The following is a 25,053-nucleotide window of genomic DNA, read 5'->3' on the forward strand; positions in this document are numbered from 1 at the left end:
GTTGCTCCGCATCTACATCAGCAGCCAGACGGAGGAGGAAAAAGAATGAGACTGTTGTGTTTCCGTCTCTCTCTTTCTCATCATGACGGTGGCTAGGAGATGTTAACTACCTCGCCTGGTATACAGGAGGTTGTGGGTTCGATCCCGACCCTGACGCCTGCTGCTGTATATTTGGAGTTTGCGTCTCTCTCTCATCATCACGGTGGCTAGGAGATGTTAACTACCTCGCCTGCTGTACAGGAGGTTGTGGGTTCGATCCCGACCCTGACGCCTGCTGCTGTATATTTAGAGTTTGCGTCTCTCTCTCATCATCACGGTGGCTAGATGTTAACTACCTCGCCTGCTATACAGGAGGTAGTGGGTTCGATCCCGACCCTAACGCCTGCTGCTGTATATTTAGAGTTTGCGTCTCTCTCTCATCATCACGGTGGCTAGATGTTAACTACCTCGCCTGCTATACAGGAGGTAGTGGGTTCGATCCCGACCCTAACGCCTGCTGCTGTATATTTGGAGTTTGCGTGTCTCTCCCCGTGGTCGAGTGGATTTTTCTCCGGGTCCTCCGGCGTTTCCCTCCACATTTAGAATCAACGTGCGTTTCAGAGTATTTGGCTGCTATACATTCCCACGTGATGATAGCCCACTTCGTTGGGCTATCATTTTCGATGGCCAGGTCGCTTCTAAAAAAAAGAGCTACATAGCTCAGCCCGCCTTACCTGGTAAAATAAAATACTTTTTTTATTGAATTAAACCACCAGTATTCAGTCAAGAAGACACGCATTACAGTGGCAACACTCGTGCCTCGCGGTTAGAAGCGTCCGAGTTGCAATTCCGACTCGGGCACTTTTCTGCGTGGAGTTTCGATGTTCTCCAACGACCCCAGTGCCGCCCCCATCGTCTGGACTGAGTTCCCTTCGTGGTCACCAGCTTCCTACAAAAGCCGACACATTCCGTTGTCGCGGGAGCCTTGCTAAAAAATAAAGTATTTGGACCCAGTGTGCGCTATCCAGGATTACCCGTCTCATCACGATCACGTGTGACATACGAACACTGGCTCTCGGGTGTCGTTGTTGTTGTTGCACGTGACAGTGCTTTCTTGTCTGGAGTACAAGTGGAGCCAATCGTACGTTCTCAATCTGTGCTGACGGCGGGTGTTATCCGCTTTCACCCCAGAGCTAAAAATAACAGTGGTATTGCTGATGGACCAAACGTCCCCAACGCGTGACCTCCCTGTCTTTGGACTCGGCGTTGTTGATTTTCCTGGGTCGACAAGACACGTATTTATATGTCAAACAGCAGAGTCAATTAGCCGGCTCCTCTCCATCATGGAACAAAAAAACACGCTTAATTTAAATTCCATCGGCCATCGAGTGTAGACGTCGTCGGGAAACGTGCCTCGGTCTGCCGTTCGTTATTTGACCCGTACACAACAACAGCGCGGAACGGCTCTCACGGGCTCAGCTGCCAGCCCGAACGGCTCTTGTCGAGCCGAGCGGATCTGGCCCAAGGGAAGCCGGCAAAAACCCGCGGCTCCGAAGCCGCAAGCGACGGGGCCCTTTCCAAGGACTGCTTCTCCACGATGTTTATTAAGGACCGCCGTCGTGTATTCAACGCGTGCATTGCTGCGGCTCTTTGATATATTAAGCAGGGGGTTTGTGTTGGTGTTGTTGTTGTTGTTGATGTGTTATTTGAGTTTGCCAACCCCTGCTTTGGACGACCGTGCCAGTTATGTCAAAGGGAGAATTCCCCTCGCTCGGCTCGGCACTCCGGTTACTTCGTGGAAAATACTTTGACAAAAAACGCAGCGGGGTAAATTTTTTTTATTAAGAGTGAAGAATCGAGGTAAATTTTCCAAAACATGGAAAACGTTGCCAATGGCACTGGCGCGTGCAAGGCCTTTGTGGCTTAACCTTGTGAATCGTGGTTACAAAGTTCTGCATTGTCACGTGCACACACCACACATGCCTCCCTCGTGACTCACCACAACACTGCACAAAGATCAGACTCCAACATCGCCGAATGTATTGTCCGTGCCAACTCAGCAGGAAAACGCTACCTGCGTTAGAATGTTCAACAGTTAGGTTAAGACGAAATGTTTTTTTTTGTGTTCAAATGTGTGCATTATTAGGATCACAATACATCCACCATCTCAAGCAAGTGAGAATCAATCATTTACGATTCATGCAAATCACGTGCAAATGTTGCTCGTGTGACGAATCAGACAGAACAACACCAGTGACATAATCAAGACAGCTCGAACCGGGGCGCAGAATCGAGTTACTGAATAAAATCATCATCCCGAAACCGTGACAATTTTTGCCAAGCCGAGGTGACGACAGGGTGAGTCGCTATCCTGGTTCCCATTCGGCCAGTCCAATTTAAACTAAACTATTTTATTTTACCAGCTAAGGCCACATTGAGCTACATAGTTCTTGCTCAACGAAGTGGCCAATCATCACGTGGAAATTTACAGCAGCCAAATATTCTAAACGCGTGGTGACGTCGAGTCTAAATGTGGAGGGAAAAACCGGAGGACCCGGAGAAACATCCATGCGACCACGGGGAGAGTGAGAGAGAAAGACACGAAAACTCCAAATATTCAGCAGGCGTCAGGGTCGGGATCGAAACCCACGACCTCCTGTATACCAGGCGAGGAAGTTAACATATCCTAGCCACCGTGGTGATGATGGTGGTGGAACCCGCGACCTTCTGTACACCAGACGAGGAAGTTAACATATCCTAGCCACCGTGGTGATGATGGTGGTGGAACCCGCGACCTCCTGTACACCAGACGAGGAAGTTAACATCTCCTAGCCACCGTGGTGATGATGGTGGTGGAACCCGCGACCTCCTGTACACCAGGCGAGGTAGTTAACATCTCCTAGCCACCGTGGTGATGATGGTGGTGGAACCCGCGACCTCCTGTATACCAGGCGAGGTAGTTAACATCTCCTAGCCACCGTGGCGCCACAATTGAAGACCCATCAGTCGTAGTTACTGGAGCGGGGCTCCCGTTGGTTCTTGCGCGCGTAGTTGAGCTCGGCGCCGGCCGTCAGCAGTAGGTCGATGCCCGTGCAGAAGGTGGCGTCCGCCGCCAGGAACAGCGCCACCTTGCCACTCTCCTCCGTGGTGCCCATGCGTCCCAGCAGCTGAGATGAGAAGGGTCCAGGTGGGCAAACAGACATCACAGATCCCCCCTCTGATGCTGGTTTGCTTGTCGGAAGGGCGCCAATGAGTAATCGAAAATGCGTGCACGGACACACACACACACGGGGCACGCACACACACCAACGACAACGATCCCTCTTGAAGCCTTAACAGACTGTTGGGGCAAGTGCCGTTAGCGAGTAGCACCTATGAAGGCCGGAACGACACACGAGGGGGTGGGTGGCCAGCACCATGCCTGGCCGCATTTGTCTCCACAGTGGCGATGTGTTTACACACCGCACCGGGTACTCATTTGAGACTGAGTGGCCCTAGGGGAGGCCTACAACCGGTTCATATAATCGTCACTGGTGTTGGCCGTGAGCGGGAATCGAACTCGGGTCGCCGAATTCGATTCCCGTGCACAACTGGGTACACAGCAGGATTAGTCCAATTGGCAAGTCACGTGTGGTGGTCGTGTCCATTGTAGATACTCCATCTTCGTTCAAGACGTCTGGCCAGCGTGGAAGAGAAGGCCAAATACTCTCTCTCGAGAGAGAGAGAGAGCACCTCCTAGAAGAATCTCTTCCATCAGCAGTGGCACGAGCAAGCGAAATTCGGGCCTCCTTCTTCACGGACGAATCCAAATTGTCGTCGAGTCGCGTGCGATCTCTCACCTGCGCATTCTCTCCACCTTTAACGGTCGCCTCTGGGTTGTCGGTTCCATTGGCGAACTCCTGCCACATCGGGGTCCAGATATTTCCTGGCGAAATGCTGCAACGGTAACGACGTTGAGAACGGGGGGGGTCAACGCCGTTGAGAACGGGGGGGGTCAACGCCGTTGAGAATGGGGGGTCAACGCGGGGGGTCAACGCGCGCAGTCTGCGTCTCCGAGCGCCGACGTTTCTCATCAGTTCATAATCAACGTTTTTGGGTTTAGATCGCGTTATTTATAAATGTGTCGTAACCCTCCACCATCCGACACGGCCAATCAGCAAAAAAGTGTCACGTTGACGAAAGACAAAATAGTTCACTGCTTTAGCCCACCGGTATGTTGAAGCGTGAAACCACAACATTTACAATTTGAGTACGACGTTTTGCTGGTAATTGCCCGATGATGCTGGATGCAATTACCAGCAAAACGTCGTACTCAAATTGTAAATGTTGTGGTTTCACGCTTCAACACACCGGTGGGCTAAAGCAGTGAACTATTTGTCTTTTGTCAACGTGACACTTTTTTACTTATTGGTCGTGTCGGGTGGTGGAGGGTTACGACACATTTATAAATAACGCGATCTAAACCCAAAAACGTTGATTATGAATAATATTGGTCGCGAAAGCCTACGTGTTTCTCATCAGCTTCCACGTGCGAAGTTTGCAGACGACAGGCTGCAACTTGCACCGCCACTGGCTGTCAATGAGCTCCGCTGGGTCTGTCCGTCTGGCACGGACCGCAGCCCGAGGCCAGGTATGCGGCGGAGCGCACCTCCACGCAACTCCCATTGGCACGTTTGGCTACATACGTTGGGACAGAAGTTCAGCATACGTACAAGCAGCGGCACGTTGTTAGCCGAAAGATGAACATTTGCATGGCCAGACACCCATCAATAGTTCCTGAAGAACTGCATGCGTGTCGGTCCTCTCGCCTGAGAGTCACCGTCAAATAAACAGAGAGGCTTCAGTGTTTTTGTGCATAATGTACTCAGGACGAATGACTTTGGTGCAAGTGTCTGTGTGTCTGTTTGAAACTTAAGGCTTAACTCGGCCTACACAGATTTTTCTGGTATAAACTGTGAAACTATAAACAATTTTGTATTTTACGAGGTAAGGCCCACTGAACTGTAGAGCTCTTTTTCAGAAGCGAACTGCCTATCACAAATGATATCCCCACGAAGTGGCTTATCGTGTGGACATTTTTATAGCAGCCAAATACTCTAAGCGCGTGTTGATTCTAAATGTGGAGGGAAAAACCCGGACGAGCTGGAGAAAAATCCATGCAACCATGGGGAGAAAGAGAGAGAACGACACGCAAACTCCAAATATGCAGCACGAGTCAGGGCCAGCATCGAACCCACGACCTCCTGCATACCAGACAAGGGAGCTCACATCTCACCACCGCGGCGCCCCCATGTTTGTGGTGGATTCCGTGCTGAGGGACTGAGCTGAGGTGTTGTGTGACGTGGAGGGCGATAGGAGCGGTGTGTCTGGTTATTATTGCAGGCACGCAAACGCTCCTCCTCGAAATAACACTTTGTCATGAAGCGCCGTTGCCCTCCGCAAAACCTCCGACGCTCATCCGTTGCGGAGTCACTCCGATTTCCCCGGAGGGACGGAACGATGACAACGACAACAACAACAACGCGGAGTTACCTACTCACTCATCGTCATCTCAGAACTTGATTATTTTTGTCGTCGTCCATTTAGCCGACCCGCCGACCCTCCTTACGGTTCACGGGAGGAGGAGGAGGAGGAGAGCGACAGGGCGGGCGGGCCGGCTGGCCACACCTGGCCGGCTGGCCACACCTGGCCGGCTGGCCACACCTGGCCAGCCGGCCAGGTGTGAGTGACGCGCGCGGGGAGGTGCGGCCGTACCTGTTGACGCGCACGTTGTAGCGACTCTCGTCCACCGCCATCGCCTTGGTCATGGCCGTGATCGCGCCCTGACGGAGGCAAAGACAAAGATCCCCCGTGAAGCCTTAACAGACTGTTTTGGGCAAGTGCTGTCAGCGAGCAGCACCTATGAAAACCGGCACGGCACACGAGGGGGTTGGGTGGCCAGCACCACGCCCGGCCGCCTTTGTCTCCCCGGCGGCGATGTTTAAACACCACTGCACCAGATGCTCATTTGAGGGTGAATCCACCTGGGGGAGTCCCGGGACCCATTCAGATAATCGTCACTGGTATCGGTGGCGGTGAGCGAGAATCGAACTCAGGTCTCGGGGGTCATAGCACAGCGCCGTGCTAACCGCTACACTACTGCCCTGCACACACACACACACGTCACGTTTCCGATAAGGCAGAGGGCGTAGGGGAACGCTCGCAATGTTTACCATGCCACGTAAGAATCTGTGAAATATATACACACAAATAAAATAAAAAACACGCAGGGTAGAGTCAAGTTTAATTTTAGTCAATTAAAATTGTGTAGAGATGTATTGTCTGGCAACCCCCCTCTCCCACCCCAATTAACCCCCTCATTACCCCGCTCCTCCCATCCCTTCCCCAAGCCCACATATCTCCCCATGGGCAATTTCATTAATATTCATATACGCATTGAATTGGACTGTACGGTGTAAATATGATTCAATGCGTGTATTGCGCGATAAAAAAAATCGTAATCATTCGATGAATCGATTTACCATTCCGTCCCTAATGCTTTTCGTTTGACTACATATACCGACACCGAAGCCATTCACATTCGCGAATTTCTTCGCCTGCCGACGTGAATTTCTTAGCCCCAACGTTCCATCGAGAGGTCTCTGTGGGGTCTGCGGATCTCATGCTACTTTTTTGCACGCTTTTATTTAACTCACTCTGTCTGTTGTCGTATCCTCAAAAAATATTGTAACTCAATTTTTACCCACTTCCCAATGTGCTATCGAGTGCAAACTTGGTATACTTATGTCACACTGATGACGAGACTATATTCTATCATAAAAAATCTAAAACATATGTTTTAAAACATTTTTTACACGCTTTTGATAAACTCACTCTGTTGCCGTATCCTCAATTCTGTCTATTGTCATATCCTCAAATCTTGTAACTCAATTTTAACCCACTTCCCAATGTCGTATCGACTGCAAACTTGGTAAACGCATGTCATACCGATGACAATACCATATTCTATCATTAAAATAAAAAACGTATTTTTAAACAATCTTTTTTACATGTTATGTTTCGGCTTGGGTCTAATTGTCCACGCTCAACTGACGTTGGCTGTAAATCACAACGGCCACTGACGTTGTGGCAAGCCTCGGGGCCACTTCCTGGAGTCGTGGAGTTCTGCCATTACTCGTACGGTACATTTCATTAAAGCGTGTTTTTTTTAAGTAGTTTTAAATATGACTTATTTTTTTCTCCAGGGGCTCGGCTGGGCTTCCTCCATGGAGGAACCGGGTTCTGGCCCTGCATAGCTCCTAGACTATGGAACGCTCTGCCCCTGAGACTTCAGGAAATCTCCTTCAATTGTGGAATCTTCAAGTCTCGAAGCTTCCTGTTCAGGAAGGCTTTTTGCCTGATTTTATCATGAGGGTCTTGCCTTTCATTTTCATCATCTTGTTCGTAATGTCAGGTTTGTTTTATGCTCACTGTGTTACTTCATGATCGTCGCTTGCTCACTGGACGAAGGGCGCTAATACAAGCCCGAATTATTATTATTATCGAGATTTGTTCGGGGAAAGCGGGGAGTTTGCGGATGTTTTCAGAAGATGCGAATTAATTACTGGGCCCACACATGCTTCTGTTCCACCGTGTCTGTGAAGCTAAAGCGCTTATAAATGCGCCCGGTAAGTAAGCCTCTGGTACAACAAGTTCTACAGTGGCAATTTTTCAGTCTCGTAGTAACGAGGTGCTTTTAAATATGTGTGCTTTTCTAATTAAAAATTAAGCGGCTTGCATTACTTACATTTTTGTTACATTTTTAAATCGCCACATTCAGCACCAACACTTCCACTTTTAACGAAAAATTACATAATGGGAATGGAGAAGTTGGCAGGGGTATAGGTCGACCTCAGAGGACGTGGGTGGAAGACATCAATAACACCGCTTGCCTTACACACTAACCCAGCTACGAGTGGCAGCGAGAGACAAGTTTGGATGGCAAAGTCTGATCGTGGATGTCACCAGAGGTCAAGGTCGAGCTCGACCTGACGGCACAAGGGATGAAAACCACAGCAAAATTTTCTTGCTGTGGGTTTCACACCTGATGACGATTGCTTGTGTTGCAATCGAAACGTCGTGAGAATTTTGTTTAATTTTTATTATTTTATTATTTCCCTTCTACGTGACTTTACCGAAAGAACCAAGAATATGAATTCCTGCAGTCACGAAAGCTTTAAATCGAAGGTGACCATAGGCTGGAATATGGAGCAACAGTCCTTTTTAAATCCTTTATATTAAGTTCACTTGCTTGCTTGCTTGCGCGCTTACGACCGTGCAAATCTTTCGGTCGTTTTTAAACCCACTTCCCGTGATCCAATCGAGCTGACATTTTGCACACAGATTCGTTGTGCGTGACAATTTATTTTCGTGAAAAAAAGAATTCTAAATTTTCCACTTTTTAATTTAAAATACCAATGTGATAAAAATGAAACTCTTACTCAAGAAAAACAGAAATGAATAATAAAATAAAACCGATGCCACGCATTGTGCATTGTCTTTGAGTTGTGCGCCTTTTGGCGTCATCTGGTTCAATCCATGTGAGACTAGGCTCTAAGGAAAGCTGTCTCGGGTGTGGACCAATCAACTTCAAGGACAGTGCACATTATCAGAGTTATGTTTTTTGTTTGCATTATGACTGCAGGTATTGCGGTCTATGCAAACATTACTCCTTGTAAAAAGGTGTCAGTTTTGTTGCCAGATAGAAGGGTAAAAAAACAATTATCATAGTTCCTACTGTTGTCCATTCTACATTTCGTGCCAGTTTCCTTCTCATCACTAGCTCCATCATCAGGTGTGCTTCGATGTGCAACCTTTCCCTTACTTCTACGTCACTCTCTGTGTGTCCAAGAGACACACGAGACAAAATCCACGGATGTCAATGTGCCAAGTAACCACATGTAGGTACTTTGCTAAAACTGAACACGTTATTATTTGTAAAAGTGGACTTAATTAAATTCCTGCTTGTACCAGGAGGCTTGACATTGTTTTACTCTGAAACACGAGTCGCTTTGTAATGCTCTTTGCACACATTCCCAATAGCTTGTTGTTGTGTTTAGGACATGGGGTACGGGAAAGGTTTATGAATGAACGACGCAATTTGCGAGACACGAGTGGTGGGAGACTTCATTCAGCCCCACCTGCGATGAGCACAGGTGACAAGGGACAGGAAGAAGCATGCCAAGACATGCCAGTTAAGACTCGTCTGGAATTTACACATTGCCACGGCATGACAATTTACAAATGCCAACACTGTCATTCAAGGGTACCTGAGATGTCCATGAGTGACTGAATTGCAATTACGGCAGCCACCGGCGCAGCGAAAAGCCTCGCAGCGTTAAATTTCGATTTAAAGCTTTCGTGACTGCAGGGATTCATCTTCTTCGTTCTTTCGGTAAAGTCACGTAGAATGGAAATAATAAAATACACACAGACAGAGTCACTCAGACGCTGTCTTCTCGACAGACCTGTTCTCCACCTGAGGACGGCTGCTTGCGTTGTGGCCGAAACGTCGTGAGAATTATTTTATGATGTTTTATTTTTATTATTTTATTATTTCCCTTCTACGTGACTTTACCGAAAGAACCAAGAAGACCTGGCAGCATTGTCTGACAATGCGACTTTTAACCAGAGGCGCGTGCCATCCAAAGCAGTCATCGGCAGCACTTTCAAGTTGCAACAGCAAGTGACACTGCGCGTTCAGGTGGGGACGAAACAGCCTCACCTCTGATTAGCATGGTTGGCTACGTAGGGTGCGAAAGAAGTTCAAGATACATACAAGGAAGATCTGGTGTAAGACGTTATCATCTCAGATCTCGAGGGAAGCTAAGCAGGTTTTGATCACATCAGATGAACGTCGCACTCGAACTGTGAATACCAACAGAGTTTCCTCCCCAACACACACCGGTGTGCTCAAGTAGTAACCAATCGGCACGTTTTGTTTAACGTGACAAACCTCACTGATTGGTTGCCTCGATTTAAAGCTTTCGTGACTGCAGGGATTCATCTTCTTGGTTCTTTCGGTAAAGTCACGTAGAAGGGAAATAATAAAATAATAAAAATAAAACATTATAAAATATATTATTATAAAATTATTTTATTATGTTTTATTTTTATAATTTTATAATAAAATACTTTTATAATAAAATAATTGTATTGTTTTATTTTTATTATTTTACTTTTTCCCTTCTACGTGACTTTACCGAAAGAACCAAGAAGACACATTTATATTCACGCAATCTAACCCCCTGCCCCCCCGAAAAAAACGTTTACTATAGACGTTATGTCATGTAGGCCTCGGGTTTGCAAGCACATGCTTGCATTCCAGTCGAACGCGGGGGGAGACGTTTTGGCTGTTCATGGTCGGGAAATGCAGCGGCGTTCATGCTATCGTTTGTGGCCAGGTCGCTTCTGAAAAAGAAGCAAATGGCTCAGTGGGCTATACCGAGTAAGGTAAAATCATAGTTTTCTTTTATTTGTAGATATATTTTTAAAGCGATTCGTTTACCTTGCCTACAATTTGCACTCCTATTGCGTTGTTGTCGTATCATTTGCTGTGGTCACGTTCTGACCTGCCCCCTACCGGACGTCAGGGGTCGCAAACGGGTTTTGATTCCTTACCCGTACCCGTTCCCGTACCCGGTCGGGTACGGGTACTCGTTCCGTACCCGTACCCTACCCGAAATGAGTGACAAACGGTTACTCACCAGTGACTCACGACCTACCCGTACCCGTACCCGACCGCACCAGGGTCGCAAACGGCTACCTGTACCCGACCGGGTACGGGTAGCCGGGTATCGGGTAGGGTACGGGTATCGGGTAGGGTACGGGTATCGGGTAGGGTACGGGTATCGGGTAGGGTACGGGTATCGGGTAGGGTAGGGTACGGGTATCGGGTAGGGTACGGGTATCGGGTAGGGTACGGGTATCGGGTAGGGTACGGGTATCGGGTAGGGTACGGGTATCGGGTACCCGGTTACGGGTATCGGTAGGGTATGGGTATCGGGTAGGGTACGGGTATCGGGTAGGGTACGGGTATCGGGTAGGGTACGGGTATCGGGGTATCGGGTAGGGTACGGGTATCGGGTAGGGTACGGGTATCGGGTAGGGTACGGGTATCGGGTAGGGTACGGGTATCGGGTGGGGTACGGGTATCGGGTAGGTACGGTATCGGGTACCCGGTTCGGGTAGGGTACGGGTACGGGTAGCCGGGTATCGGGTAGGGTACGGGTATCGGGTAGGGTACGGGTATCGGGTAGGGTACGGGTATCGGGTACCCGGTTGCGACCTCTGCCGGACGTCTGTGAAGTAGAGCTTTACAGATCACCGGATTCCTCTTCCTGCAGGATAAATAAACATTCCGACTCCGGAACCTCAACAGCCCCCCCACCTTGGTTGCGACGTACGGCACGGCGTCGTTCTGCCCGATCACGGCCACCAGGCTCGCCACGTTGACGATGTTCCCTTCCGTCTTGCGCAGGTGCGGCAGCGCGTACTGCGGACGGGCGTGACACGAGCGAGCAAACAACGCGCGGACAACGCGTGGACAACGCATGAACAACACGTGAACAACGCGTGAACAACGCATGAACAACGCACGAACAACGTACGAACAACGCACGAACAACGCACGAACAACGCTTGAACAACGCACGAACAACGCTTGAACAATGCTTGAACAACGCATGAACAACTCTTGAACTACGCGTGAACAACGCGTGAACAACGCGTAAACAATGCGTGAACTACGCGTGGACAACGCATGAACAACACTGAAAAACGCATGAACAATGCGTGAACAATACATGAACAACGCATGAACAACACTTGAACAACGCGCTAATAATGTGCAAACGCGCCGTTGCGCGATAGCAATGCCGGCGGCGGCGCAAGACACGCACGCGTGGGTGTTCACGCAGCCTTAACGTGCACATAGCCTGGCACAAGCGCCGTGGTGACGTCACCGCCACTTAGCGGCGAATAGAATGACGGTAGTTTTGCGCGAAAACACACGGCGCGCTTGTGGCTGTTGGCCAAACCTCCCAACACAGGGACCCACCAGAAGGAAAGAGTCTTCGAAACTCAGTGCGGCTTTGCTGGGTAGATAAATATTGTTTGTATTCATAAATTAGTATTATCGCCTTGGTTGCGACGTACGGCAACGGCATTGTTCTGTCCAATTAAATAATAATAATTAGTTCATTTTTATTATAATTAACTATTATTTTTGAACTATAAAAAAAAATGCATTACCCGGGTCTTCCTCGTGATTTCACTTCAAATGAATACACTTTCACACATCTCTGTTCATAATTACACCGCAGATATTTTAGAAAAGAAGGTCATTATGTTAATCAGGTTATTGCGTTAATAAGTGATTACATATCTTTTGTATTTGACACGGCCGTGTAATTGTTTTACCCAGTCGGCATTTATCGATTAATTTTGTTTCTCCGTTAGCCACGCTCTGATGCGATTCAGCGCTGTACATTCCGTCCTGGCAAAACAACCCTCCATTACAACGATTCACAAAAACTGCATCCCCCCCCCACTCTGTACGCGTTCGTTGTATCAGAAGCCAACGTGGCTCTGTGAGGTTTGCACAGTCACCTTGGAAGCGAGGAAGTAGCTGACGAGGTTCAAGTTGAGAAGCGAAGTAAAATCCTCCGCTGTGACGTCGTCCGTCTTCTGAGGAGGTGGGTCTGAAACGCGGATGTCGCTTTTTGTAAACCTTGAACAAAAATTGATTTACATCACGCAGCTTTATGTCGCACGTGCGCAAATATTGCTAAAGTTCAGATTTTTACCCACTTTAAAGGTATCCACACCTATCAAGAACGGATCTTTTTTCTCGAGTCAATAGCTTTCGACAACTTTGAAACTATGCGTGTAAAACACTGCTCCTGTGTTGAACTCGCTGCAAGTGACGTAAATGGTCATTGGACTTTGGGCGCTTTATTCACTTGCAATTAAATTATTAGTAGCATCGGGTGAGCAATGAGTGTGGAAAACATATACATATATAAAAAACATATTGGGCGCCGTACTAGAGAGATGTTTACTACCTCGCCTAGTATACAGGAGGTCGGGGGTTCGATCCAGACCATGATGCCTGCTGCATTCATTCCAGATTTGAAGCTTTCGTGACTGCAGGGATTCATCTTCTTGGTTCTTTCGGTAAAGTCACGTAGAAGGGAAATAATAAAATAATTCTCACGACGTTTCGGCCACAACGCAAGCAGCCGTCCTCAGGTGAAGAACAGGTCTGTCAGAAAGACAGCGTCCGACAGCCCTGTTCTTCACCTGAGGACGGCTGCTTGCGTTGTGGCCGAAACGTCGTGAGAATTATTTTATTATGTTTTATTTTTTATTATTTTATTATTTCCCTTCTACGTGACTTTACCGAAAGAACCAAGAAGATGAAGCCTGACTCTGCTGATAAGAGATTGAATGTTGAAACCGGTCCAGAGTTTGCTTGTATTGAACCAATGCTGCTGAGATAAGATGCACTCCCAGAAGGAAGTGTGGCCGACGGGATGTATAAAAATCTACTGTTTTTATGTTCGGAGACATAGTTGTCAAGGTGGAATTACATCTGCTTATTTATTTAGGTTGCATTCAGTATGAGTGCAATGATTCGTTTAATATCGATTGCTAAGCTCACGACACATGTATCAAACTACGCATGTACAGTGGTCCCTCGGTTAACAGTAACATCGGTTAACGGCTTTTCGGTTAACAATTCACCTCCCACAGGACCCCATGGTTTCGCCGAACATTAACATTTTGACTAACGGTACGTTTACGTCATATGCACGCGGACCCCAATTTCGGCCAATCCGAGGGCTCGTAAGCGGGGCTGAGCCACGCCCTCAGCCAATCAGCGAAGCCCATTTATGAGCGTTTAGACCTCGACTGGCTTTGTTCCCATTGCGTTGTGTTTTGGCAGTGGAAGCCGCTTGTCTCTCTTGTGGAGACTCAGTGATTTTTTAACACGTAGGCTTTCGCGACCAATATTATTCATAATCAACGTTTTTAGGTTTAGATCGCGTTATTTATAAATGTGTCGTAACCCTCCACCACCCGACACGGCCAATCAGTAAAAAAGTGTCACGTTGACAAAAGACAAATAGTTCACTGCTTTAGCCCACCGGTGTGTTGAAGCGTGAAACCACAACATTTACAATTTGAGTACGACGTTTCGCTGGTAATTGCATCTAGCAGCAGCAGGGTGACGTCATCATTAACTCATTAACTCATCAGTGATTTTTACTTGTTTTTCAACTCACGAGTGAATTCGATTAGCAATTATTTGGGTTAACGGTAGTTTTCGTGGAACGGATTAAAAACGTTGACCGACGAACTACGGTATCAGAATCGATGATTTTGGGTCCACATTGTAGGGGAAATAATTGACTGCTGCATCCACTAGGGGCCACTACATTCACCACCACGTTCAACAAGGGTATATTGCCTCAGTTACTTGTCCCGCCATCGCACTGCGTGTGCATAGTCCATCGTATCTCGACAAATGTTATCGTTATTTATGGGGGAAATAGTTTTCGCTTAACGCGTTTTTTCGCTTCAAGCGGAACTTTTCAGGAACGCATCTACCGTGTTTAAAGAGTGACTGCATATCCCGACAGTGCACCGTGCCGTACTCACGCACGCCAGCGTTGTTCACAAGGCAGTCGATGCGGCCGTATTTCTGAACCGTCACATCGATGAGGTTCTAAAGAGGCAGGCACACACGCATGCATGCGTACGTACGTAAGCATCACCACCGTCACCATTACTGAATATTCTTAGTGAGGCCTCACTTGATGCAGCTAATCTGGCTGTGACGGTCCCACCTGATGACGGAGACTTGTGTTGCCTCCGAAACGTCGTGATCTTTATTTTATTTTATTTTTATTTTTATTAATTTTGATGTTTTACCTACGTGACTTTACCGAAAAAACCTAAGAATATGAATCCTTGCAGTCACGAAAGCTTCAAATCTAGAACCATTACTGAAGGTTCAAGATGAGCACCCGCACATACAATTAGCGTGGATGGCTGCGTACGGTGTGAAAGAAGTTCAACATACAGTGTGGGCACCCACAAACTCTTAAATGATAACTCACCGGTGCTTTTGCCATTAGCTTCCCAAACCGGTGGTGAAGCCAGTGGTGGAATGGAAGTTCCACGTTACTATGGCAGAGCCCATTATGTTCATAGGACAGCCACTGGTTAACTTCCTATCCAGTGGAATTTATTTTATTGAGGTCATCGGCATGATGTCCTTGAGTTGTGCGCCTTTTGGCGTCATCTGGTCCAACACCAAGTGAGACTAGGCTCTAAAGGAAGCTGTCTCGGGTGTGGACCAATCAATTTCAAGGACAGTGCATACATTATCAGAGTTGTGTTTTTTTGTTTGCATTCCGACTGCAGGTATTGTGGTCAATGCAAACATGACTGCTTGTAAAAAAGGTGTCAGTTTTGTTGCCAGATAAAAGGGTAAAAAACCAATTATCATATTTTGTTACTGGCAAATGAGGTTCCAATGATGATGGACCAAGTTAACCCTTGAGCAGAATTTAAATTCAAAACGTTACAACTGTTGACCTGAAACAACCCTTTGTCAAACTTCCGGATGCAGCTGTGAGGGGTGTTATTTTGACCATACTTCACCACGCTGGTCAAAGTGGGGACTGTTGAAGGCAAGTAGCACGGACATTAGAAAATATGCAAGAATGGAGATTGTTAAGTGTAATTACTATTTTACTGCATGATAATGCATCAATGATCATCTAGATGCTACAAATGATGATAAAAACAATAGGTAAATTTTTTTTATATAAGTAAAACACTCATACAATAAGCCCGCTCAGTGTGATCATGGTTATCATGCCCTCTGGTGGTGTGCGCCGGTCATTTTACAGCAACAGCCCCCATGGGAACGGAGGGTTAATGACGACCCAGCCAACATTTTATAAACTCGAACAAACTGCTCCTAATCAGAGAGGTTTATGGATTTCACAATTAATCATGCGTTTATTTCAGTTTCAAACATTGGTTCGCCAGGAGAAGGCGGTCCAGCGAGTGGACTAATCGCCATCTGTTTAGTCCATCCGTGCGGGAGATAGAGCGTTGCCCCCTCGCGCAAAGGCGTGGGTTTTCTCCACACAACTCATTATTAATTGACTGAAAACATCTTAAATAAAAACCCCAATGCAGCAGTAGCAGGACCCTCCTAAATACAACACATTGTGGCTTTCCTGGAGAAAACACATTCCTGCGAGGGAGCTAGTAGGAACGTTGGGTTGCTCGGTCAATGGCCAGGGTCAATGGCGGCGTGGTGTATTCCGCAAATATGGCCGACTGTGAGGGCGGGCACAAGCCGGCGTGAGTAGGTTAAACGTTGAGTTTTATAAGGGCACCACGGGGTGACCAGCCCCTCCCCACCCAGCCCCACCCTCGCCACCCAGCCCCTCCCCACCCTCCCCACCCAGCCCCTCCCCCCACCCTCCCTCCCCACCCAGCCCCTCCCCACCCAGCCCCTCCCCACCCTCCCCACCCAGCCCCTCCCCACCCTCCCCACCCAGCCCCTCCCTCCCCACCCAGCCCCTCCCCACCCCTCCCATTTTTGGATGCACGGCGGACGGACACAATAATCCCCTGTGGGCTGGTGGAACCAGGAGGTTCCTACCAGTATAAGTGCATTATAATTACGATCATGCCTGATGAGAATTATATCATTATGTCAGCTATAATCAATCCACTGCTGGATGGATTCCCCCCCGCCTCCCCACTCCCGAAAGCTGACGCCACCCATCACGATCTCGCGATGAAACAATCCACCAGGCACCTCCGCACGAGCCGATTTCATCGCTCCATCTCCTCAGTGGACGTGCTTTCGGGACGCGTTCCCTATCGTCGTCCATCGTCGCATTTGCATTACGCTCGGTAAGTGTTTGTACGGTGTGTTCTCCTGTAACGTGTGGTTTTTTTCGAAACGCGAATTGGATATAACGAAAAAATTGGATATAACCCGATCGAGTGAACAGAGCTACGCCGCGCGAGGTTTGAATAAGCGGTCGTACGGCTGCCTCGGCGTAGCATCGCACGAGGCACTGGGATGCTGCTGGATGCTTCTAGATGCTACCCACGCGCCTCAAGTCCTCGTTCAGCCCGCGTACGCATCTCACGCGTTATCGCGGCCTGCGCTGTACCCCATATTGCATACTATTCATTATAACGCGATGTTTTTTGTTCTGCAGGATCGCAACTACGACCGCGTTATCGGAGAAGGGACTGTACGTTAAAATGAGCAGCTGTTGACCCAACATGCACCAGAGTACACGGGAAACAGAAACGAGACGGCACAGGTGCACAGCCTGTCACGACAACTCGTGAGGTCACTGCAGCAGCAGCAGCGACAGAGACAAATGGCACAGGGTACACCTGTGACAACAGCTCTTAAGAAAACAGCGGTGTGAAGGGGGGAACTATACTTATCCATATCTTGTCGTTCAGTCCCTGATGTTGGATAATAAAGAATCAGTGCGACCGATAACAAACAGCCCCGGGGAGAGGGGTAAATCACTGCGTGCCAGGAAATAAATACACTCAAGCCTTTAATCTGGTGAAATCTCTCTCCTGCACAGCCAATTTCCAAACAAATCCCCAAATTGACAAGATAATCCGTGTGTCGCCACGAGTTCCGAACAAGATGCAAACATGCGTGAGCAAAGCACACAGCCGCATTATGCATAAATCCATCAGCATTTCCTGAAGAAGTGCATTGTGGTCCTCTTGGCTTCGGACACCATCAAAACGAATTTGAGCAAAATTTGGCCGACCGACAGCAACAGTGGAGAAATGATAGACGCAGCTGTGTGGATTGGTTTCGTCATCATTCGGACTCATCAGCGTAGCACATTGACCAATGGTCACTGCCGCAAAAGTCCGCATCACCAACAGGCGGCAAAAAAACATCGTGCAATACGCGGTAAGCCTACGAGTGAAACCCGCAGCATCTTAAGACGCACCTTTATTTGCTCCTCTTTTGTGACGTCACACGCCACGTAGAAGGCTTCGCCTGGGCCCATACTGTTGAGTTCGGCCTCCAAATCATTGCCTGCCCCGACTGGAACACATACACACACGCACGCACACATACCTGGACTGGAAAACAAAGATCCCTCGTGTTGCGTGCATAGACTGTTGGGTGACAGTGTCGTGAGTAAGCATTTATTAAGGCCTGCATGGCAAGGAGGTTCAAGTTTAAGTTCATTTATTAGGTATAGCCCTGTGAGCCATTCGGCTCTTGAATCGGGTGCAACCGCAACAAATAAAAAACAAAAACATGAACAAGAAAACATCTTAAAGTGAATATGTGCAAACAGAAAATCCAAGAAAAGACAGCAAAATATTGCAGAGAAAGCACCTTACACCAACGCTGTGTGCAAAAATCTCAGTGGGATGCAAGTCAAACAACAACAACCACAATAAAACTTAGATTAAGGCCATCAGTCTAACTCCGTACTACAACAAACAAACATGGCCAAACCAAAAAACTTTTCGAAATCACCAAAATAAAGCCATACAAGCAATGAAACAGTGGTCATGGGAGGTAGCGTGTTAAGCACCAAGCCCAGCCGTTGTGAGTGTCACTCCTCTGCCCTCCGTTGTTGCTGGAGGGCGACTGCCTTCAAATGCCCAGTAGTGTCCTTCATGAGCCTCCTCTACCATAGAGGTAGATTTTGACACTACTGTTAGCAGCTATTGGCCAAAATCGAAACAAAAACAAGCTGTTTGGGCATGTGAGAGCTGGACAACTGCGCTAGATGAATCCAGTCAACACAGGGATTGTGGTCAGATATTTAAATGATCTGTGATCTTCTCGCACACAATCCAGTCTGCTTAAACCTACGATGTATTTTCGGGCAGAATATATCAAGCCTTGCAAGGGGTCTATGTTTTGTAAGCATAGGGACGACATGCCTTAACTCACACTTTACAATGATCTCCAGTGTAGCCTGAACAGACTGTTGGGGCAAGTGCTGTTAGCTAGCAGCACCTATGAAGGCCGGCACGGCACGCGAAGGGGGTGGGTGGCCAACACCACGCCATACACACATGATTCCTCCAAAAAGTGGCATGGGGGCCAAAATAGCTTCACAAATGAGGCTAGAATGTTTTCCGTTTTAAACGATTTCAAACTTGATATGTCGCCTGCCTAAATTACTGTGTCTATGCTATTATTTTCAACTCGCCTTTTGCCCGTCCATGGACGGGTGTATTGCAGTAAATCTGAAACTTGCAAGCAAAAAGCAGACCGCCACGTGATATTCATTGCATCCATTCGTGTGCAATTTGTAAGGCCGCGGTGACACAGACTTGTTTCATTTGAAGGTTATAATCCCTTGTTCATCATGACCTCCTTTTTACTTTGATGTCTCGATAGCGTTACGGAGATCGCGTGACGTGTAGTGAGGGTTGTAAGTTGACGTTGAGGAGGGGGGAGGAGGCGCCTCGCCCCCCCCCATGTGGAGTGACGTCAACCGTTATTATTAATGGAGGGGAGTGTCCATTTGGTGGACGTCACCTGTTCATGATTATTAATGAAGGGGGGGTTCTCCATGCGGAGTGGCGTCACCCGCTCATGATTATTAATGAGGGGGGGGGTCCATGTGGAGGACGTAACCTGTTCATGATTATTAATGAGGGGGGCTGGTCGACATGGAGTGACGTCACGCGCGGGACACACGGACATTCTTGGCTCATTATAGTAGAAAAATAGTTTTCATGAATTGAATCGGTGATCTCTGGATTGCAAGGCCAGTGTGCTAACCATTAGCCCTATATTACCGTCGTGGTAGGAGTAGTGTGATGGTGATGATGTACTGACCGTCCTTTGCACAGAATACAACCTTGGCACCTTGCGAAACTGTAAAAAAGAAAAAAGAAAATAATTAACAACAAAATGAGACCGTTATTATTCAAATACTTTTAAAATAGCCATACTTGTGAAAGAGGTTTTTGTCGATGCGAGAATGTCTACATAACTACTATTATTTATCTTCTTGGTTCTTTCGGTAAAGTCACGTAGAATGGAAATAATAAAATAATAAAAATAAAACATAATAAAATAATTCTCACGACGTTTCGGCCACAACGCAAGCAGCCGTCCTCAGGTGAAGACCAGGTCTGTCGGGGAGACGCCGTTGCCGATCATTGCTACAACGCGCTGTCTCCCCGACAGACCTGGTCTCCACCTGAGGACGGCTGCTTGCGTTGTGGCCGAAACGTCGTGAGAATTATTTTATTATGTTCTATTTTTATTATTTCCATTCTACGTGACTTTACCGAAAGAACCAAAAAGATGAATCCCTGCAGTCACGAAAGCTTTAAATCGAAATTTAACCACTACTATTATTTATTTTACCAGGGTAAGGCCCACTGAGCTATTTGGAGTATATATAACTCTTTTTCAGAAGCGACCTGGCCACAAATGATAACTCAACTAATTGGTTTATCATGTGAAAATTGATAGCAGCCAAATACTCTGAAACACGTGATGTCGATTCTAAATGTGGAGGGAAAAACCGGAGGACCCGAGAAAAAATCCATGGGACAACGGAAAGAACATGCAAACTCTAAATATACAGCAGGCGTCAGGGTCGGGATTGAACCCACGACCTCCTGTATACCGGCGAGATCATTAACATCTCACGACCGTGGCGCCCTACATGTAATGAAGGCCATTCCACACGCTCTGGAGTAATTGTGACAGTTCAACATTTGCCCAACTATATTTCAACTAAAAGAGCAGACAAAATTAATTGAGACCAGAAAACACCTCATCCAGGTAGACTTTGCAACCCGACGTATGTGAAAATGGGAAAATTCGAAACAAAATCAGTCACATGATCAGGACAAGGGTATGTGGGCTCCAACGCAGACATAAAAGGTAATATAGCCGTGGTTGTTTAACCATTGTTGGAAAATTCGTTATTTTTTCAAACATGTTCAAAGGTCAACGCTTGAAGTTTTACCTTGCCTTTAGGCTAACTTTGAATCCATGTCACGGAAACAAGTTAATGTGCAACGCCAGTACTCTGAATTACAAATGCACGAGAAAGAGAACGGTGAAAATGTTATCTTCTGTGCGTGCGGCGACTGCAGTTTGGTTGTGACAAGAGATAGAAGCAATTGACGGGTGTGCAGAAATGTCAAAATCCTGTAGAGTTCAGATGCAGATGATTCTAAAATGATGAAAATGGCAATAATTGACAGCTCTTAACCAATCTACTGCTGCACGCAGAGCCTCTTTACACGGTATCATTCGTGGGGGGTAGTTTGCCTATACCTCACCACGCTGGTCAGTGATGGGTGGCGAATGGGGCACCCCGGACCAGATGTTAAACCGTGCCGGAAAATGGAACTCACCGTGGTAACCGCTTGGCAGAAGAACATTGGGGACACGATGGTGAGACAGACGCAGAGGTGCAAGGCAGCCGACCTGTGAATGCTGCGCCGTTGCCGAACCTCAAAATACCCCAGACATCCTCCATTACTTTCTCATGATTATTATTATTATTTAAATAGCATTTTCTGATTATTGTACAATCCAGCAGTGCAACTGCAGTGGAACTGCTGGATTATATTTTTTCCGCCTGAGGACGACCGCTTGTGTTGCGATCGAAACGTCGTGATTTATTTGATTTGATTTTATACCAACGTGACTTTACCGAAAGAACCAAAGAGTATGGATTTCACGTTGTTGTTCATTTCCCCTGTAGCTGGCCTCCCAGATCCTCGTTCCACGCAATCGCAGAGTATTTTGCAACTGCCAACTCTCGGCAGCGTTGGGGAGGACGGGCCCAGTGAAGAACTCTACAGGGTCTCTCCTCTGTTAACGAACGAGTTAGGTTCCAGAGGTCTGTTCGTAAGTCGATTTGTTCGTAAGTCCAACTTTACTCCCGTCGTTTCCAAACACGTTGTACGGCGTGTACAGTAAACACGGGGAATGGCTTTAAAAGTTGTATAATCTCCTGGAGATGTAGATGCCACTCGTTCTTCACGTTCTGCAGATATAGATGCCACTGGTTTTTCACGTTCTGCAGATATTGATACCACTGGTTCTTCGCGTTCTGCAGATGTAGATGCCACTGGTTCTTCACGTTCTGCAGATATAGATGCCACTGGTTCTTCACGTTCTGCAGATATAGATGCCACTGGTTCTTCACGTTCTGCAGATGTTGATGCCACTGGTTCTTCGCGTTCTGCAGATGTAGATGCCACTGGTTCTTCACGTTCTGCAGATGTAGATGCCACTGGTTCTTCACATTCTGGAGATGTTGATGCCACTGGTTCTTCACGTTCTGTAGATGCCACTGGTTCTTCACGTTCGGCAGATGTAGATGGCACTGGTTCTTCACAATCTGCAGATGTGGATGCCACTGGTTCTTCCCGTTCTGCAGATGTAGATGCCACTGGTTCTTCACAATCTGCAGATGTGGATGCCACTGGTTCTTCACGTTCTGTAGATGCCACTGGTTCTTCACGTTCGGCAGATGTAGATGGCACTGGTTCTTCACAATCTGCAGATGTGGATGCCACTGGTTCTTCCCGTTCTGCAGATGTAGATGCCACTGGTTCTTCACAATCTGCAGATGTGGATGCCACTGGTTCTTCCCGTTCTGCAGATGTAGATGCCACCACCGCCATCTATTGCGTGGCGGTTGAACTTACGACTCTCGGTCCGAACGGGCAACTGGACATATGGGACAGGTTTGTTCGTATCTCTGAAAGTTTGTAGGTCGAATGTTCATAAGTAGAGGAGTCCCTGTATTTTGTAAAAAAATATAAATTACTAATTTTTAACGCAAGCTTGATATGCCGTGGCATTTAGGGCAAAAAAAATAAAATCCATCCTTTAAAAAACCAAGAAGCAAAGGGCTGTATAGTGTTCCACCCTCGATGGGCACGGAGGGAACCGGACTTACCAAACACGCGGACCGTACCCTGACCGATGCCAGTGGTGCCTCCTGTGATGATCGCCACCTTGTCTCGGTACCGCAGCGAGCTCTGAGCACCGGGCTCCATGGCAACTGGGCGTCGAAATGTCTGAGGGGCACACAAATGTTAGTTTCAGGGGGGCTACTAAAATCATTGCGTTGACTTCACGCTTTGAGCCCGCGCCTCTGACTTTAGCCCACGCCTCGCCGCCGTTGTGTGGACGTGGAACTTCTTTCGTGCCGTGCTCATCAGAGGTAAACGAGCCTTAGACAGACTGTTGGGGCCAATTTATTATATTACTTCAGCAGCAAGGGGCCTCCGAATGAGCTGTTCTGCTCTATTTTTATGGGCATCTGGCGACGGAACAGATGTTATACGGTACAGATGTTCGTTACAATCAAAGTGATCTATTTAAAGATGTCACGACGCACGGAGTGGGTCGGTGGCCAACACCATTCCCGGCCGCCTTTGTCTCCCCAATACACCACTAGGTGCAGTACTCATTTGAGGCTGAGCAGACCGAGGGAGGTCCCGGACCGGTTGAGGTATTTATCGCTGTCACTGGTGTCCTGTGGTCGTGGGCGGGAATCGAACTCGGGTAGTCGGGTTCGTAGTGCAGTGCGCTCACCGCTCCCAGACCCCCCCCCCACTCCCCCCCTCCCTCACACTCCCCCCCCCCCTCACGCACCCCCCCTCACACACCCCCCCTCACGCACCCCCCCTCACGCACCCCCCCTCACGCACCCCCCCTCACGCCCCCCCCTCACGGCCCCCCCCCATCAACGCACTCCCCTCACAGCTCCCCCCTCACATCCCACCCTCTAACCGACCCCCCTCACAGCTCCCCTCCCCCTTCACGGACCCCCACCCTCAGCGACCACCTCCCCCCTCACGCACCCCCCTCACGGCCCCCCCCTCACGCACCCCCCCTCACGCACGCCCCCTCACACGTCACCCCCTCACAGCCCCCCCCTCACGCACCCCCCCTCACGCCACCACCCCCTCACGGCACCCACCCTCACGCAAATCCCCGCAACGCCCCCCCTCACGCACCCCCCTCACGCCCCCCCCTCAAACGCCCCTCACAGCCCCCCCCTCACCAACCCCTCTCACAGCACCTCCCCCCTCAACGCCCCCCCCCTCACGCACCCCCATCACGCCCCCACCCTGACGCCCCCCCCCATCCAGCCCCCCCTCAACCGCCCCCCACCCTCACGCACCCCCCTCACCACTGCCCCCCCTCTACCGCCCCCCTCACACCCCCCTCCTCACGCCCCCCCCCTCACGCCCCCCCACTCACACCCCCCCTGATCCCCCCCCCCATCAACACCCCCCTCACACACCCCCCCCTCACACCCCCCCTCACACCCCCCCTCACACGCCCCCTCACCACCCCCCCCTCACGCCCCCCCCCTCACGCCCCCCCCCTCACGCCCCCCCCCCTCACGCCCCCCCCCTCACGCGCCCCCCCTCAGCGCCCCCCCTCACGCACCCCCCCTCACGCACCCCCCTCACCACCCACCCCCCCTCACTCACCCCCCCTCACGCACCCCCCCTCCTCACCCCCCCCCTCACGCCCCCCCCCCTCACAACTCCCCCCTCACACCCCCCCCTCACACCCCCCCCCACACCCCCCCCCACACCCCCCCCCTCACAACCCCCTCACACCCCCCCCCTCACACCCCCCCCCCTCACACCCCTCCCTCACACCCCCCCTCACACTCCCCCTCACACTCCTCACCCCCCCCTCACACCCCCCTCACCCCCCCCTCACCACCCCCCCTCCCCCCCCCTCACCCCCCCCACTCCCCCCTCACCCCCCCTCACCCCCTCACCCCCCCTCACCCCCCTCACCCCCCCCTCACCCTCCCTCACTCCCCCCTCACCCTCCCTCACTCCCCCCCTCTCCCTCCTCACCCCCCCACCTCTTCACACCGCCTCTTCACGACCCCCGCGCGCGCTGTCGCGGTGCGCCGAGCCGCGTCCGTTGGGCCGCGCTTCCTCGTGGCCGCTGATTGGTCCGCGCCC

General features: G+C 49.2%; 1 protein-coding gene across 2 annotated transcripts; it reads right to left on the minus strand.

Annotated features, from left to right (window-relative positions):
* Positions 1 to 1,780: 1,780 nt before the first annotated feature.
* On the minus strand, positions 1,781 to 25,053 carry LOC133342670 (17-beta-hydroxysteroid dehydrogenase 14-like). 2 transcript variants are annotated; one of them, XM_061551989.1, is made up of 10 exons: positions 24,951 to 25,053; positions 23,013 to 23,133; positions 19,913 to 19,951; positions 18,051 to 18,148; positions 14,683 to 14,749; positions 12,628 to 12,719; positions 11,408 to 11,512; positions 5,734 to 5,801; positions 3,819 to 3,915; positions 1,781 to 3,146 (listed from the first exon to the last, which is right to left on the minus strand). In XM_061551989.1, exons 2-10 carry the CDS (start codon positions 23,110 to 23,112, stop codon positions 2,982 to 2,984), a joined length of 831 nt encoding a protein of 276 aa, XP_061407973.1. In that variant the 5' UTR covers positions 23,113 to 23,133; positions 24,951 to 25,053; the 3' UTR covers positions 1,781 to 2,981. The 2 variants fall into 2 exon arrangements, with proteins under 2 accessions (XP_061407973.1, XP_061407981.1); XM_061551997.1 differs by having other exon boundaries at positions 24,943 to 25,046.

This window comes from Lethenteron reissneri, chromosome 2 (assembly GCF_015708825.2).
Source record: "Lethenteron reissneri isolate LAM-NWPU_2019-01 chromosome 2, ASM1570882v1, whole genome shotgun sequence".
Taxonomy (NCBI): domain Eukaryota; kingdom Metazoa; phylum Chordata; class Hyperoartia; order Petromyzontiformes; family Petromyzontidae; genus Lethenteron; species Lethenteron reissneri.

What these genes read in the sequence shown, in the direction of transcription:
- LOC133342670 (XM_061551989.1), bottom strand. Translation starts at nt 23,112, where the DNA reads ATGGAGCCCGGTGCTCAGAGCTCGCTGCGGTACCGAGACAAGGTGGCG. An exon ending in GCTACTTCCTCGCTTCCAAG is followed by an intron (nt 11,513 to 12,627) that starts GTGACTGTGCAA and finishes GCCCGTCCGCAG; the next exon opens with TACGCGCTGCCGCACCTGCG. An exon ending in AAGGTGGAGAGAATGCGCAG is followed by an intron (nt 3,147 to 3,818) that starts GTGAGAGATCGC and finishes TTCTCATCTCAG; the next exon opens with CTGCTGGGACGCATGGGCAC.